We start from the raw sequence: 17352 nt of genomic DNA, 5'->3' as shown, positions 1-17352 counted from the left end.
GAAAACTACAAAATGGTATGCAATTCAATATGCTAATGTAACATTATTCAACAGGTTTCATTTGACACACCTTTTAAATTGAGGACCCCATAAATGCAAAAATCAGTCAGTAAATACTACAGGTCCTGCCGGGTTTTAAATTACCCGACCCGGTCTCTTTTTACTACCTGGGTATCGAAATTTGAGAATTTAAAGAAAATGGCAATACAGTTTTAAGCACGGGTCTCTGGTCAGCATAATAAAGACAATGTTAAAACAAGCTTTTGCATGAAGCCTTTTCTTAACTGACAGGATATCAACAATAACACAGAGCGAGCGGCAAGTACACCTCAATATTAATAACTGCAGCGACTATTCTTCTCAGGAACTGAATTGGAAAGAAAATAATATAAAACATCCTGTTGGGTATTTGTCAGTGATAACTCTGTGATCCATTAATAATAATAATAACTGTGTAGCTTCCAATACGGAATACTTTATCTACAGTTACTGCGCAGATATAGTTTCTTACCAAAAAGATCAAATATGTAGCCTTTATTTAAAAATAAATAAACAAATAAATAAATAAATAAATAAATAAATAAATACAGTATTGTGAGCGGTGTACTCCAGAAAACAGACTGAAAACCATAAACATGTTTTTATTATAATGAAGTAGATTAACAAAGAAAAAGCATGCACTTCAAAATGTGTAAGATGCAAAGTACAAAATGAAATCAGTATGAGAAACACATTAATCACACACTTCCGAAACATGCACCTATTTTGTTTTGGGTTAAATAAAAAAAAATATTTGTGGAGCACATTAAGTAAGTGTGCTAGTCTTTCTCATACTAAATCACGTAGATTAATACACTATTATTATTATTATTATTATTATTATTTATTTCTTAGCAGATGCCCTTATCCAGGGTGACTTACAATTGTTACAAGATTATTTTTACATACAATTACCCATTTATACAGTTGGGTTTTTACTGGAGCAATCTAGGTAAAGTACCTTGCTCAAGGGTACAGCTGCTGAGTCCCCACTGGGGATTGAACCCACGACCCTCCGGTCAAGAGCCCAGAGCCCTAACCACTACTCCACACTGCTTTTATAAAGATAAACTGATGTGAAAAAGAAACACTAGATGTTGCAAAGACCCTCACAGAATGAAGCGCATTTAACATTAATAACTGTATTCAATCCGAGATGTTTATTATTATTATTATTATAATTATTATTTCGATGTTTCCCATACTTAAAAATGCTACACAAACCTACAGATCTGAAGGGACTAAATGTATGTGTACTATATAGTATTTACATTTGTATCATGCACTTAAAACATTAATATTTTATTTTATTTTTTTATTTTTTTATTATTACTTGGGTAATAAACGCGGGTACCCAGTTCTGGTAAATACACACGGTTTTAGGAACACAACTTTGAAGTCCCCAAGATGAAGCAAGATTAGTTCATTCTATAGGATGATGCAAAACTTTTGGCCATATTTGACTTTTTTTTTCTTCTTCTTTCAAACCTTAAAATATGCTTTGTTAAAAAGCTGTTTGGTACCTTTTGAGGACATTGCAACCTCTGCTCTGGTGGTGTAGGGGTCACAGCGGAACATCTCCAGTGAGTCTATGGTGCACTGGCCCACAATGGGTTTCCGTCCGAATGGCCGGTGGTCAATCACTTTAATCACTATGGGAGGGGTGTACATTTCTTCTTTTGGAAGAAGCTACAAAAGGAAACAGTCAACTTATATCAGAAAACTATTTCACCCCATGCCCCCCAGGGTCAGCCACCTACAATTCAACATCTCAACACTGCTATACTACTGTTTATATATACTTCACTGCAGTTTTACATACTACATAGCAACAATCAATATTAACTACATTCACAAAAACACAACATTCTATGTCTTTAAAAAGCCCTCATTTTTTTTAATTCAAGCTGGATTTAGCAAAGAAACTAAATGGCATTTATAATGCAAAAGGATTTGCAATCAACTTCAGAAATTACACTCATCAAGACTGGACATGATTCACTACTGCCGCAAGTAGCTTGTCATTCCATGTTAAATCCGTAGATTTGAGGATTATGTAAAATCCTCAGCCCAGGTTTGAAAAAGGGGACAGTACCACTTTAAAGAAGAGCACCGATCCGGGAAAGTTGGGATTCTTCCTAATGTTCTTGATGACTGCTGACTGAACAGTTTCTCCACCGAACTCCACAATGAGACTCGGAGAAGAAACGGCTGCTAGTTGGAAGTTTTTCATGTTTCGCAAACCCCATGTCAGAATCTGTATACAACAGAAGAGACAGCATGTCATTGCACGTGCATTAGTGCTGGGATCACATATGGGCGCAGGGATATCTTACAAGTAAAACAAAACTGCTGCTCCCTTGTGGTCAAGGTTGACAAAACAATCAATATATGCCCAATGAACCAAGTGATAATATACTATCAAGAAGTGTGCTTTTACGTAACCATGGCAAACCATTACCAGTGCATTAGTAATACACTGTATTTAATGTCCAGGACTTACAAATGACAAACATAAAACAAGTGATATAACAATAATCATATAAAAACTGAACTGGATATGTTTATTAAAGTTTCATATCAGCATTGACTGCCTTACCTCAATGCCTGTGAGCTGGACCACTGGTCTGATACCCTGGGGCACCATGTAGAGTTTTGCTCCTCGTTTTGGGGGAACTATAGGCAGATTTGACCCATCAGGCTGTTGAATATAAAATAAACAGTCAGCTACAGCACTCAAAACAAACACAATAAAACATTCCCATATAACTGATAATTATCTTTTCCAAACCTCTTTCTGGGAAAGAAGTTTTTAAAAGGTAGATTATATGTTGAAACCATTAGACATCAGATTCTAGAATCTGCAAGCTATGTGTATTTCTTTAGTTTAAAAAAATGTGTCTTTCTATCCATATACCTCATGAAGCTATTCTGTGTACTAATAGAGGCTTACACAAGACTGTACCTTGTCCTTCATTATAAGCTCAGCAGCCACAAGAAGATCTCCACTTTTCTTGTCTCCATATATAATGGGATACCAGAGCAGCCTCGGGCTCACCCCTGTTTCTGGGTTGAGTTTTACCAGAGGAGGGCACAGGCTTCTGCCCAGGGGTTCATCTTTACCCTGGTGAACAGCCAAAGGGCACAGTCACGCACTTACAATGTTCATTACTTTAGGTTTAAATGATGTACCACTTGTTCATTAACAGGTTTTACTTTCTTAGCCCATATAAACTGATTCCAGATCTATTACTATATAAAATAGAATGTGACACTGACATTTTTACTTATTAATGGCCCAATCAGAAACCAAACTCCAGTTCTGCACACCATAAAGGCATCTTTAAATCTTCAATATATCTTATCCTGCATACGAAGGATTTCCCGATATAGAAATATGCATTTAGTATAAATGGTATCACACTGCAATGTGTTCAGATTTACTTTGTCTAAACATCCCATAGATTTTTTAACTTGCCACACCATGTGAAATACTGATGATTCTGGGAATTACTATTATATTTTGTTTTGTAATTACATCTATCCCAGTTATCCTGGGTAACAGAGGGCCCTAACTTACCACTTGGTCTTTATCAAACAGCTCGAAAACCACATTGGGTGGGTTCTGGGCCACTGCCTGAGGGTCCCCGTAAATCTCAACAGTATTGAAGATCAGGGTCTGGTCCCAGGTTGGATTTAGGGTGGCAGGAATTGTCTCTGTGGTTTTACTCAGATGCAGAAATGACACATGAGCATACGGATCTGGAAAGGAATCAGAACATGAATTGGGGATAAAGTTTGTCAATAAACTCATTTCCATTCGACGATGTTATTCCCCTTTAGTTAAGTGATACTCCTTGAACACCATTCACAAAATCAAGAATATTAACCGTATTAATCTATTCTTACCTGAAAAGCTATCTTTATCCAAAGCCAAAAGATTTCTGGCCTGGTAAATATAGACTCGAAGATGATAAACAAAAGGTCCTGTAGAGACAAAAGATTTAGTCTGATATTCTTGAAACCTAATTTGGATTTTTAGTACACATGAACTGCTTTTATCATTTGTATGTTTAATTTTTTTTTATTCAACATGATTACATTTTTTTTTCATTATTCCATTAAAAAAAAACCAAACAAACAAACAAAAAACACTTTACAGTATACAAATGTAAATACAATGACAAGGATATCTGTGGCAATACCAAAGTTCTGTTCTTCGACTTACTGTCAAAATTGCAGGAAACCGTGGGAGTGTTTGCACCAAACATGGAAGTTGCACTGCTTTTGTCTTTCTCATCTGCATCAGAAGTGTCAGTTCCCTGAAAAGAAATGCAAACACAGCAATGTAAGCAACTGCCCTATTACATCCTAACCTAAGCCACCTTGCCAACCACACAGCTGAAATGAACACAGTCCTACTTTTGCTGTTGCCAATATACCCTACACTCTCAACATGTTAAATAGAGTACATTTAGTGATGACTTAGTCATTGCAGCAATTCAAATGTTATGGATACTCCATGCTTGAAATTAAGTGGCACAAACTTTCATAAGGAGCACAGTAGTAGTGTTGTGAAAGCATGGTAAAGCATAGATAAGCATTTTTAAGCACAGAGAGGTATGGTAAAACACATTAAAAGAACATGGCAAACCAGGATAAAATATGGTAAACGCAAAGCATAACCATGGGAAGAGTGCAGAAATATTGTAGTAAAGTTTTATAAGGGATTAAAAAGGACAGTGACATACTGGTTTGTATTTCCTGGGTTTACTTACGAGCGCTCCTTCAAGTTTAAAGATGGCAGAGGCACCGAGGCGGTCCGACGGAGCCATCTTCTTCCTCCAGCGCCTGCGCCGGAAGGTATCTGTTGTCTGCTGCTTCCTGTGGAACTTCCAACCAATAAGGGAAGAGTATTCCCAGCCCTCTGGATCACCTAGTGGAGCGGCCATTTTCTGCAATCACAACTAGCTGCAGTCAGAGCAGTAAAATTAACAGAACGGCAACTGCTGTAAAAACAAGTAAAAATCGAATTTCTCCACTATAAGACAATTACGTGGCCTTACTTTAACACATTAAGTTTACCTCACCTCTCAGCCATTTCTAATGGATTAAACTTTTTCTGCGTCCTTATTTTGCCTTAATCGTAACTTCTCAGCTTTTTCCAGAGGCAACCAAACTATTCGCCACACAAAAAATAGCACAGCCGAGCTTTTGTAAGCTATAGAAATGAGCCACGCAGATCTCCTGGATTACCTCTGAGGGTGTACTGGCCTTTGACTCCTTCTTACGTGGTCGTACCATCCTCTTTCGTCGGTGGATGTGGTACATCTTTTCTGCTGGCACCCAGGATTTGGGTTTGCTATCAGGAGGTATGGTTATGCCATACTCCCAGCCTGGATGCAAAAATACAACAAATATAAAAGTGCCCAAGTAGTATTTTACACAGAGCAAATGCTGAAGACCAAATGCAGGTTAGTTTAAAAAGAAAAACAAAAAAATTCAAGGATGTGTTGTATATTTAGTAAAATCTTTTAATAGATGAGAATTAAAAACAAAAAGTGAGCTATTTTTTTTATCCCCTTGAACAAACAACATAAAAAAGAGAGTGTGTTATTTTTCAACAGGAACAGAATATTACATACACAAAATGAACTATACAGTCAGTATATAACAATGTATGGGTCTCTTTAGTTGTCCCAGTAAACAGTAAAATACAATAGTGGATGCCTTTTGTGAGAAAATATTCAAGGGTAAAAGAAACACTGTATAAATACAGCATAAAGCTACAACCAAATATTATAATCTCTGTTAATATGTTTCCTAAACCATATACAATAGACCCATTTCATACTGTGGTTTAAGTTTCTAGAATTCATTTATTTCAAGGCGTACCATTTTCATCCACGGCTCTGTTGATGTCAAAACTCCAGGCTTCCTCCCACTTCCAGCCATGGGGGCACTCAATCTGGCTGGGACTCTGCGCCTTCTCACCATTCTGCAAGACAACACAAAGATTTTCACCAGGATTACAATTAATAGCAATCATTCAAAATGGCTAAATATCTGCTAACAGGAACAAAGGTAAAAATGTGACTAGTACACACCACATCTGTGTAGGGCTCCTCTGCTGGTTTCCATTCCCCTCCAGGATACCTGGTCTCATTCTGGAAAACCTCATCTGTAAATTCTGTATGACCAGCATCAGCTTCTGTCAGCAAACTGGAAAATACAATTGTATTGATTGTCTGAATGGGGTTAGAAGCTTTCACTTAAAACTACACATTTCTTACAACATATTGAAAAACACTACTACTTCAGAGACCATTTTATTTTTTTTATATATATATATATATATATATATATATATATATATATATATATATATATATATTAAGCTGGCTGTAGCAAAAAGGGGTTTAGTATAAAAAAAGATTGAATAGCACAGATGAAAAATGTGCAATAGACAGTTGATCCAGGCAAGAGTTTAAAAATGTGGCAAATCTCTCCATTTGCTATTTTGAAAAGAAAATTATTTAAACAGATGTAGTCAAATACTTCAAGCTTCACCTTCTCTCTGGGTCCACAAACCAGTCTCCCTCCCATTCCCAACCCTTCGGAGGCATGAAGCTTTCCCTTTTCAGCTTGATCTTCCCAGTGACGTCAGAAGTCTTGTGGCGTCCCACAAGACCCGTGGTGCCCCATTTTCCAAAAACAAGGGCTTGGTTTTCATACTGTTGGGAAAACATTGACTTTAATATCATTTGGGGTTCAATAATCAGCATTTCATGAATACACAGATGGGGATAATTAAGCTTCTTAATACACTGTGGGATGTTTAAATAAAAAGAAAAAAATATGGACATATCATTAATGGTTGAAAGCAAGTTGTGTACATATTTACAACAAATTCCCAATGTTCTAACAAAATTGTATTAATACAATAAATTTTCCAGGAAAGAAAGAATGTGAAAGAAAGAAAAATAACTAAGGATAGTAGTTACCATTTCTGTAAACACACTGAAGGTTCCTTCTGCAAAGCTATTAAACTTATTTTCATGGGCAGACAGTCCAAACCACATATTGACTCGTAACTGAACTGGCAGTTTGACTCCTTTGGTTTTGTCCATTGGATACTGAAAGAGAAGTCATATACAGTAGCCACATTCATTTTTTTGTGCCTCTGTTGAATTTAATGTGGTCACTTTCAATAAATCTAAACAGTATCTAATTATCTAAAGGTTTTTTTTTTTTTAAATCTACTATTTACAAAATCCATTTGGCCTTTTGTTCATGTACCTGCATAAATATGGTCTGAGTCTTCCCACAGTATTTGCCATAAGCCTGTTCACTGGTGGTTGAGAACATGATCTGGTGAGCAGGAATGCGTGCATAGGCCACCCTCTTCTCTCCACGCAACATCCAAATGATCACGTCAGGCATGCTGTTTTGAGGCTGTTACATATAAGAATACGATTCTTAGAGATGTTTTGGTTAAATTAATATTTTCTATGATAATGCAGGTGTGTAGTACATCAGAGCATGCACTTCATCTTGAACTTCCTATGCATTTATCTGGACCTACAACAATCGAGATACCACTCCTCCCCCATTTACCTCCAGCACAAATAAAAAAGGATATAAGGTGGTTGACCATCAACGCTGGGTAACTTTCAAAAGCAGAAATAAAGAGAGAGGCATAACCAAGAATGTTTTAATGATACACTACACTGATATTTTCACTTTTGTTTACAAAAAAATCCTCAAGAAAACAGACATAATGTTGCCTTTTAAAACAACCAGCTACTGTACCAGCCTGTGTTTATACTGACTGGAGAATGAAAATAAAATTGGAAAATCCCGGTAGTCTACAATGTATGTGTTCACGTAACACGTCATGCGATCCACTAGACATATATAAGCTGTGTAAGAGTTGTGTGCAACTATTTAGCATCATCCTAGGGAATGGCAGCATTGACCACAAATATGTGCACTGTATTGTGACAAGCAACAGTGGCCCAAATCAGAGAAACTTTCAACTCAACAAGACACCTGTTTCCACTCGAACAATGTGCCGGGTGCAACTCATTGTGGGCATTTTAAGGGTTTTCTCAGTTTTATGGGACAGTCCGTGTATAACTTCAAAAGGTCCATCTCAAGTACTTGCCTCATCAACTAACCCCGTCATTCTCTCCAGCCAGTTCTCAATCTCCGTCAAGGTGGTCTTCACATCGGTGGCCTCTTCTCTCATGCGGACGGCGGAATCTTTAATGAACTTGAGTGCATTCACCCTCATCTTCCTGATCTGAATGTCAAGGGAGGTAAGGTTGGCCTTTCCCTCTAGTTCTGGCACAGGGTTACTGAAAATAAACAACAACAAAAAACACGCCATAAACAAAATCCTACCAGCAATCGCCATCATATCAAATTAAACAGAGGCTCTTTCAGTGTTAGGGTACTGCTACCCCTCACCACCGATCACTAAATCACGGCAGACCGTTACGTGTGGCTTCTTTCAGCCCTGTCATTACCCTTAGAGCAGGGGTTTAAGGCAATAGCATGTGGTGCATTGCTTAGTTGTTTGTCTATGGGGTAGTGCTGAAAACTACAAATGGACTCAGACTGAGTCCTTGAAAAACATGTAAAACAGGCAAGAATATTTCAACATGTTTTAGATTTATTGTGCACTGGGGCACCTTATAGAACAGCTAGACAGACTCCTTGTATTTTACCTTACCTGTCAAGATCCTCTATGACCTGATTGACGAGCTTCAGCCATATCTCTGCCAGATGGGTATCTGAAACTTTAGCCAGCAGGGCTGTTTTCAAACTACAAATGTGACTTTGCTACAAAAAAGACAAAGAAAGCTATAAAAAATGTTTTAAAAAACTGTACTACTTGATGGGACAAGGGGCTAGCAATATTAGTAGTCTGCATACTTAAAATAGATAGCCATAGTGTAGTTTTCTGTTAAGCACCAAACCAAGTTTGGTACAGATGTTACTGTGCATTCTTATCTTGCATCCTGTAGAGGCAATTCTCATTGTATTTGACAGAATGTGTTAAATATGTTAAACATATTACTTTTACACCACTCTTGGGGACCCCATTATCTTGATGACATGGACATTTTTACAACAATCCTTAAGTGGTTTTATACATCCTTCACACCCCTCTGTCTACTGGATTTGTACAATGATTACATGAATGAATGCACATTGGGTTACAACTGCTCAAGTCGTATAACAAAATGCACTAGGTTTTTAGAAGGAAGGCATTCACAGAAGACAATTATTTCCTCACCAGTCGGTCTGTCATGTTCTGAATGATGTTTACAGCGTCCATCCTGTGACTGATGTCCTCCCAGTACGAAGTGAGTATAACAACTGGCTTAATGTTGGACCATGGCAAGTAATAGTAGAAGTTACCTGGTGAAACGAGGTCAGATTTAAGCAGGTATTCTGAGTTATACTGTACAGCACTCAAAATGCCGGATTCTGTAGAACTGATAAGTAATCAACATTTACACATTAAAATAATACCGGTATAGAGACATATGATGATCATGTACACCAAGTGGACCAGCCACCGGAGTGACAGTTTTATAGCTCTGAGTGGAGAATAATTGGGAGTTGGAATTATGTGCTCAGTGAACTATGTATACCAAGTAAAAATATCAAGTGTAAAGACGTAAGAAAGAGACGTTCAAAGACATGGTTTTGACAGATGTATTATATCAAGCTCTGGAAAGAGAATATATATGTACAGACCTATATTTAACCTGTGGTATGTATCGTAAAGTGATGGGCTGGGAGGTAAGCATAATTACCTATTTAACACAAATTGGTTTATGACCAGTTTCTTAAGAACAGATAAAAGGAAATAGTTAATGATTTCAGTATAAACAGAAGTGTAGTTATGAGACCCCCGGCCCCACCATAAGACGATTCGAACCCCTCCTGATCTCCTATCCGCCACCTGAAGGAGTCCTATACTGTCGCCTCCCAGCAGAAAATAGGTAACTCGGCTATTATCTTAAATCTGTTGTTTGATGTAAGTGACCGCCTTATATAACTACATGTAAATCTTGTTAAATTTCAATTACGAGTCCTTCGGGTCATAATTATACTTTATTGATAATCATTGATGAGGACAATAACAGAATTAAAGTTGTAATTATAAGACACTGAACCACAACCCTACAGGAGACTAGGATTACATTTGAACTATTGTGCTATTAACTGATAGTGCTGCTGTGGTGCCTGGTCCTGTTCTAGAATGTCTTACTGTTTTCCAACACGTCCACGCTATTATGTCTACTGGATACAACAATTAAAAAAAAAAGATCTCAAAACACTTACCATCAAACACTGCACAGCTAAACTGAGTTGTGGAAGCCAGTGGCTTGCATGTGGCATCAAATATATTGCCATAGTTTCCAATGCTGACTTCAAACTGAATCGGCTCCCCCACATCCTGCAGCATATTAGCCGTATGAAACACAGCACACATGCTGTACTTTCGCCTGCGCTGGTACTTCTACAAGTGAACCACAAAGAAAAGTTGGTTGAAGACCTTTTTAAAATACAACAACAAAACACAAAAAGATTCTTTCAAGCCCTAAAGGTTTGGAAATAATGAATGCAGGTCACTTGCCAGCGAGTATTGAATAGACATTTTTACCTCCACCACTAAGATGTCATCATTGGGAATGTCATCAATCTTTTTGTCAGCTTTACCATCCAGTTTGGTTGTGAGTTCAACCAGCACTCTGCCACGGTAGGCAACCCCTTCACCCTTCCAAAGACAAAATAAAGTTTGAATTCACATAGCATGTGAGAGAGGATAGAATTGTTATGACTGACCCCTTTTTTTTACAGAGGTTTCCAAATGAAACACTGCTATATATGTTATATCAGCCATTACTATAAAACACTCATTGGTATTATGTAGTGTAACAGGCGAGATCTGTACTGACTGTTTGGCGCATGCATGGTTCTGCAGGAAGAGGGCAGCAACCTGTAAGATCCGCCTGTCAGTCATGGCAATGACACGGAGAGGTGGGACGAGGGTGTGTGGTCTCTCCCTCTCTCTGTATGGTTGGGAGGCAGGCCTTGGGGGATTGCTGGGCCTATAAAATAACGCTCTGTTGTTCCCTCAGGTCATCCCCTATAGGACGACAAACGAGCAAGCGGAAGCTCTATGGCCAGACTGAGAACGGCCGGAGAACGAAAACAAAACAAAATAAAATAAATATAGGGGTAGTGTGGGAAGGCCCCAAAAGTATAGACCATAGTCTGAGGGCACGGTGGAGTGTAGGACGGAGACCCAGACAGTGCGGGTAGCGACGGTCGTGGAAATGCTGCAGAGTGCAGCACCTTTATTTTGTAGTTTTGTTAGTAGTGTTGTGTTTTCCCTTTTTCTTTGTGCCTTTTATTGTCATTATTATTTTGAGCACTTGTATGTGCACTGTACTGTCTAACGGTATTGGTAACCTTGTGGTCCCGATTACTGTTGGCAGTATTCAGGCCACGGACAACAGCGCCCTCTGCAGGTAAAAATAAATCAGTGCGCCTGAGCGGCTTTACAAATAGAGTTTTGTCTCCTGTGTGTCAGCGAATTGCCCACCACCCTTCCATATGTAGGAATACCAAAAGAAACTACAATTTCAACAAGTCGTCTTTTTCACTGTCTTCAATATCTGAAAATTGACTATGGTAGGGAAAGATATCTAGTTGAAATGATTTAGTATTACTACTGCTAAAAACATAATTAAACACACTAACCTTCCCATAGTTTAAATCTTCATAAGGGTCAGGGAACCCAGTAAATTCTCTCGGACTCCCATACAGGTTTACATAACAAGGTCCAAAGGCTGGCAAGAATCCCACGTCCGACTCGGTATTTGCAGCTAGTATAACACAAACAAAGGATAGCTCAGGTGTCTTCACAGATGGTTTATTTGAGGGCGTGTTGTTAGTAATGTGTAAATGATCATGCAATGGCAAATGAACTGGTTGAGCTGTAAACAAAGTATTCTATGGGTAAAGCACTATGAACTTATATACTGTAACACAGAACATACTATACACATACATATTAAGATGGACTATATACCAGTCTGCATATTTATCATCTTCTATGACAATATGTGAGAAGCCACCTTTAGTACAAAAACTGTAATGTTTAACTAGTCCCATAAAATACAAACAAAAAGTTAACTGGCTCTATTTTAATCTTGGTCATGCCAGCATAAGCCCATCACATCCAGTGAACATATGCAGACAGTACTGACACAAAATAAAGCCCTACATCTCTTTGGCTATTTTCAAGGCTTACTGCATGGCAAAGCACCAGGGCCTGCATGCACACTGTTTTGCAGAGTCATTAGATGTAGATTTATTTTGGTATTTCAAGCACAAGATATTGCTATGGTTAGTATGCGATGCATGCTATACTTCTACTGCTACTACAACAATTCAAGCCAACACCACTGCTCAACACACACACTAAGTGAATTAATTGGGGTGCTGCTAAACTGAAGGACCATCGGTGACCTTCAGTTTAGTAGCGCCCATAAACTTAGTCCAAACTAAAATGTCTAGGCAGAGCTCTACTGCTTCTGACAGATGTGCCTGAAAGGAATGCTTAGAGGAGGAGGCCAAGTTAGGTTTGGATGGAAATAGTGGCTTGTTACCAGCACTGTGAATGAGAATATATAGATATGCATTAATATAAATATAGTTTACATTTTGGCAGCAGCTTCTAATAATAATTTAAAAAAATGTACCCAAACCTGAGTAAGTGTCTTATAGAGGGCACTTTAGCATGGCAAAGCAAATGTAATGACTAGATGAATGTGCAACTTGCAGCAGGGGAATTGAAACCCCATCGGTTGGGGATATGTACATAGGACAAATCACATTGGCAGGATTGTAGAACCAAAGCTGGAACAGGGTAGAGTGTTTCACTAGAATCAGGGCAACATGTTGTTCCAGGGTCAACACGGCAATAGACATTACCATGATGAATACAGCATGGAAATCTAGAATAAAGACCATGGCACTTACCTTTGACATTCTTATGCTCATGATAGCACATAAGAAGTGAACACTAACACAGTAGCAAAGTACACAAGCTCAAAAAGCATGTGAACTTTAGGACAGGAGTTACAGACTTCAGTTTTAATGCTTTGTGTATTTTAGACCCCATGCTATAGCAGGGGGAAGACAATCTGTTAAAAAGGTAGCTTATTAGGAACTTACCTAAAGCTTCTACATCGCTCACAGACAAGAAGATACAAAGGGGTGAAGAAACTTTTATAGCAAGCAAAACAAGCCACGCTTTTTCAATCATTGTTTAACCCTTCAGGTGCTATGTTTCATTATATTTTTTTATAATTGTTTTTTTTATTCTGAAAATTAATTTATTGTGGGCTGTCAACTAATTGTACTACTGGTTTCTTTAATAAGGTAAACATTTAACTCTGAAAAGGTTTAAACAAATCATTGAAAAAAATAGAAAGGCATGCACAGGCCAAGCAAATCAAAACAGTTCTATATATTTGTCCAATACCAAAACCATTTCAGAGGCTGCAGTTTTTTACTTTAAGGATATGTGTTTTAAATGCAATAATTTAAAATCCCTGTAACATAAAAGCCAATGGAGGTCAGGTTTCTTTTCCATAATTTTCTCACAATTAGGCTTTGTGCTAGGCTTATGGCAAATTCAACTGGTCACCACCAGGGGCAGACTTGCACCTAGTGTAGATTTACCTGTTTTACTTCTAGTTCAAGGTTGTCATTGTTTTTTTCACCTTCATTATTTGATTGTTTTTTAACAGCTTGAGATTTTTTAACAGCTTATGGAAAGGGGCAGCTGCTATTCTGCAGCTGGAATGAACACCCTAAGGGTTTGGCATTGGATAATATACAAAATAAATTTATCAACCACAAATTGAACCTTCAGATGCTGGAGAAGCCCCATATCCTGAAGATGAGTCTATATTCCAAAAAACAGTGAAATGTTAATAGAATTCAAGTAAGTTGTAATTTGTTGCAATAGTTGTTCTTTTATCTCTGGATTTTAATTGTGTAATGCAAATAGATAATACAGCAGTCTACCTTTGGGAGCAAAAATAAACGTATATGTGTATATGTGTTAGAAATTACAACTTTGGCGTTGGTGAAAAGCTATACATTTTTTATATGGTAAAGCTTTACAGTAGAATAATTACGCAGACACAACAATCCAATATCGATTTTGTAAGTTTAATATAAAAGTGAGTTACTAATTTTATTATATATATATATATATATATATATATATATATATATATATATATATATAGATATATATATATATATAGAGAGAGAGAGAGAGAGAGAGAGAGAGAGAGAGAGAAAAAAGAAACTCTGGTAGAGTGCATATGCACTAAAAAGAACTACATAAGTCACCATTGCTGTGTCCCGTGTTGTCAGTATTCAGTATATACTGTATTGTTGGAATGGGCTTAATTTCTTATATTTCAATAAGTTACTTTGTATAACCTCTATGTGTGTTTTTGTACTGGAATTAAGACTTTGTATAATGTGTGCATACTAGTTAAAAACACATTTAATTTGTATACTAATTTGTATAGCCCTCTAGGGTGTGGTTCTGTGTGCTGACAAAATGTGTTTTCATTTGGGGGAAGGGAAACTGGATTTATAGCTCACAGAGAAACCAGTAAATACAATATAGGGTACAGGCAGTATGGAACGTGAGTTACAGACAACACCCAACAGAGGGTATATATGACACAACAAGGGCTCAGAGCATGGCGTTCCTGTGAAACACAAACGGCATTCTACATTGGCAGCAGGACACCCAGAACATTCTGATAAGGCTATCAACTTATAAACTAATATGTATATAAGTTGTTGCAATTTGATATACCTCGGCCCTAAAATGATTAAACATGAATTGTTGGTAAAAAGGACCTGAACCTTGACACCTTGAGTGATGGTCTGTTTCTTTTTGGTATACCAATATATTATCTATTCTCAATTCTCTCATAATAATGCTATAACTGTAATCTGATATGTCGTGGCAGAATATAATTTGATGAATGCTGAATTACCGTTTACCATGTTACATATGAATTTGAATACAAACATGCATATATGTATAATTATTACAGAAAATAAGAATGATCATATTCGTATAAATCTAACAGTATCACTTTCTCCAAAGGATCTTACCTTCAAGTTCCCCACCGGATGATGCTATTTTGGAAAGATTTAAGTATGTTGTTCCAACAGCATCATTCTTTGTCAGTCGATCCCTACATGAGAACACAATCAAATTTACATTTCCCCAAAACTATCAATTCCCTGCTATTCCTGCTGCTGACACCATGCCACGGTCTGTCTGGGAGAGGCTGGGATTATAGTATTAGAAAGCTGTCCTAAAGGAATTTGAGTGAGGCAGGTTGCATATAACAACTTAAGAATTACATTTAAGTAGAAGGACTAAGGACTAAAATATCTCCACCATGCACACCTATAAATAAATATTGTCGCAAATGTGCAGTTTAAAAGAAACACATGTGGCGGTTAAATGACCAAGCGAGTAGAAGTGCAAACACATAACCCAAGAAAAAGGCATAGAAACAGAGTTTTGCTTAACCTAAAGTAGTACCAGATATCATGTTTTAAAATTAAAATACGTGGGTGCTATAACATGTGTGCTCTTTTAAAACTGCATATTTGAGACCTATGTAGCTAATTGAAGTGCAAAATGCCAAAGAATTATGTAATTGTTTTGTTAGGTACAATTCCTTACATTTAGTTGGTTTCTACTGCATCTTAAAACTAGTCTTAGGGTCTTATACAATTGGCCACAGCGCTTTAGATTTTGCACATTATTTCATCAGGTGTTAAGCAATTGGTTGAAGCACTTTAGAGGACGTAAATTCTTACATCACAGTCAGTTTCACCAGAAAACAAATCTGTATAACGATATGAATTAAATAATGCAGTCTACGTAGACCGAGAATCCAACAGGAAAAATATATTTTAAAAAAAAATCATTGCCATAAAAAGAAAAGCGTGAACATACCAGTCAAAAACAGTCAGTCTTATTCTATCACACATCGAGGGAAACTGTAGAAAGGAGCGATAAATGTACACTATATCACTTTTATTGACAATGTATTTCCCATCAAGCATCACAGGTTGAAAATCACCACAATACGATACAAATATTTATGAGCAAAGACATGCTTGATGAGACAAATACCTTTTTTTTCCTTCTGAACTTTTGTTTGAATTAAATTTAAATGTGGAAATCAGTTTTTGTTACAATAGGATACTTAAATACAGCATTTTTATATTCACTAAATGGTTGTCCTAGAAGATCTTGAAATCATATACATTTGAAAGAGGGCAGCATCCCTTACCTTGATCTGTAGGTTGATGACTTGGTTCCAATCTGGGTTTGCAGTCTTCTCTATTATCTTACTGCAAATCTAGATCAGGAAGAGAAACATTGTTAAAATAGTTTTCAAATGACTGAAGTTGCTTTGTCCAAGGATGGCTGTGCTCCACCATGCTAGCTAACATGTCCAGGTGACATACTGGTTCAGACAGAAGCACAGAACAGTCAGCAACTAGGTTATTAAAACAGTGTTTCTGCCATCCATGCGACACACTGTCACTCCACCAGCAATATGTTTAAATCTATATGGCTGTTTCTGCTTAGATCATTATATGTCAATATTACTATTTATTCCAGCACAAAATGGATGTGAACAGCCCTCTAAAGCCAAATAGTGGGATGTGAGGTGGGGAAGCTTATCGGGTGTAGCACAGGCTTCAGTTCACAATGCTTCACCTATGGGCTTCAGTAGAACACTTACATGCTTCCCCACCTCACTTCAGAAAATTCAGCTAGAAAAATTAGTAGGCATGGAAAACAATTTTCTAAGTCAAAAACCAAGAGTATCATAAAGAATACACATAGGATATTAAACAAGAAATAAATGAAATATTAGGAAATAGTAGATGATATATCAATTTAAAATTGATTTGATGCTGAAGCGTCTCCTTACAGATTTCCCAGTTAACAGGTACCGTATCTTTACAAGAGATTCTTCAGACAAATGAATAATTCCAAAATACAATTTAAGAATTCTGGGAACAACTTCACATTCAGAATCATATCCGGTTTGTTGACCAAGGTTCCAAACCTAGTGCTGACAAGCTCCTTTTATTCACAGTCAGTAAGATTTAAACTTGGCAGAAGAAAAATGCCCAGTCTAGTCTGAAATA

The 17352-nt window shown here is 37.2% G+C and overlaps 1 protein-coding gene across 4 annotated transcripts in view; it reads right to left on the bottom strand.

Annotated features, from left to right (window-relative positions):
- myofl (myoferlin like) overlaps positions 1 to 17352 on the bottom strand; it is a 58782-nt gene that overhangs the window by 16725 nt on the left and 24705 nt on the right. For 3 of the 4 annotated variants that reach the window (XM_034925945.2, XM_058985002.1, XM_058985004.1), the window contains 24 exons: positions 16482 to 16550; positions 16142 to 16185; positions 15283 to 15365; positions 14003 to 14041; positions 11827 to 11951; positions 10724 to 10837; positions 10402 to 10579; positions 9344 to 9468; positions 8777 to 8886; positions 8207 to 8399; positions 7339 to 7494; positions 7044 to 7175; positions 6610 to 6773; positions 6147 to 6261; positions 5935 to 6037; positions 5296 to 5435; positions 4818 to 4994; positions 4268 to 4361; positions 3949 to 4026; positions 3620 to 3801; positions 3005 to 3163; positions 2639 to 2740; positions 2135 to 2296; positions 1563 to 1728 (listed from right to left, as the gene is read on the bottom strand). In XM_034925945.2, the coding sequence (XP_034781836.2) occupies positions 1563 to 1728; positions 2135 to 2296; positions 2639 to 2740; positions 3005 to 3163; positions 3620 to 3801; positions 3949 to 4026; positions 4268 to 4361; positions 4818 to 4994; positions 5296 to 5435; positions 5935 to 6037; positions 6147 to 6261; positions 6610 to 6773; positions 7044 to 7175; positions 7339 to 7494; positions 8207 to 8399; positions 8777 to 8886; positions 9344 to 9468; positions 10402 to 10579; positions 10724 to 10837; positions 11827 to 11951; positions 14003 to 14041; positions 15283 to 15365; positions 16142 to 16185; positions 16482 to 16550 (3010 nt within the window). The remainder of the gene's footprint in view (positions 1 to 1562; positions 1729 to 2134; positions 2297 to 2638; positions 2741 to 3004; positions 3164 to 3619; positions 3802 to 3948; positions 4027 to 4267; positions 4362 to 4817; positions 4995 to 5295; positions 5436 to 5934; positions 6038 to 6146; positions 6262 to 6609; positions 6774 to 7043; positions 7176 to 7338; positions 7495 to 8206; positions 8400 to 8776; positions 8887 to 9343; positions 9469 to 10401; positions 10580 to 10723; positions 10838 to 11826; positions 11952 to 14002; positions 14042 to 15282; positions 15366 to 16141; positions 16186 to 16481; positions 16551 to 17352) is intronic. The other variant, XM_058985003.1, reaches the window with a different exon arrangement.

The sequence above is a fragment of the Acipenser ruthenus genome, chromosome 13 (assembly GCF_902713425.1).
Source record: "Acipenser ruthenus chromosome 13, fAciRut3.2 maternal haplotype, whole genome shotgun sequence".
In the NCBI taxonomy this organism is placed as follows: Eukaryota; Metazoa; Chordata; class Actinopteri; order Acipenseriformes; family Acipenseridae; genus Acipenser; species Acipenser ruthenus.
Note: the sequence above shows the minus strand (reverse complement) of the source record. Positions and strands in the feature narration are given on the sequence as shown.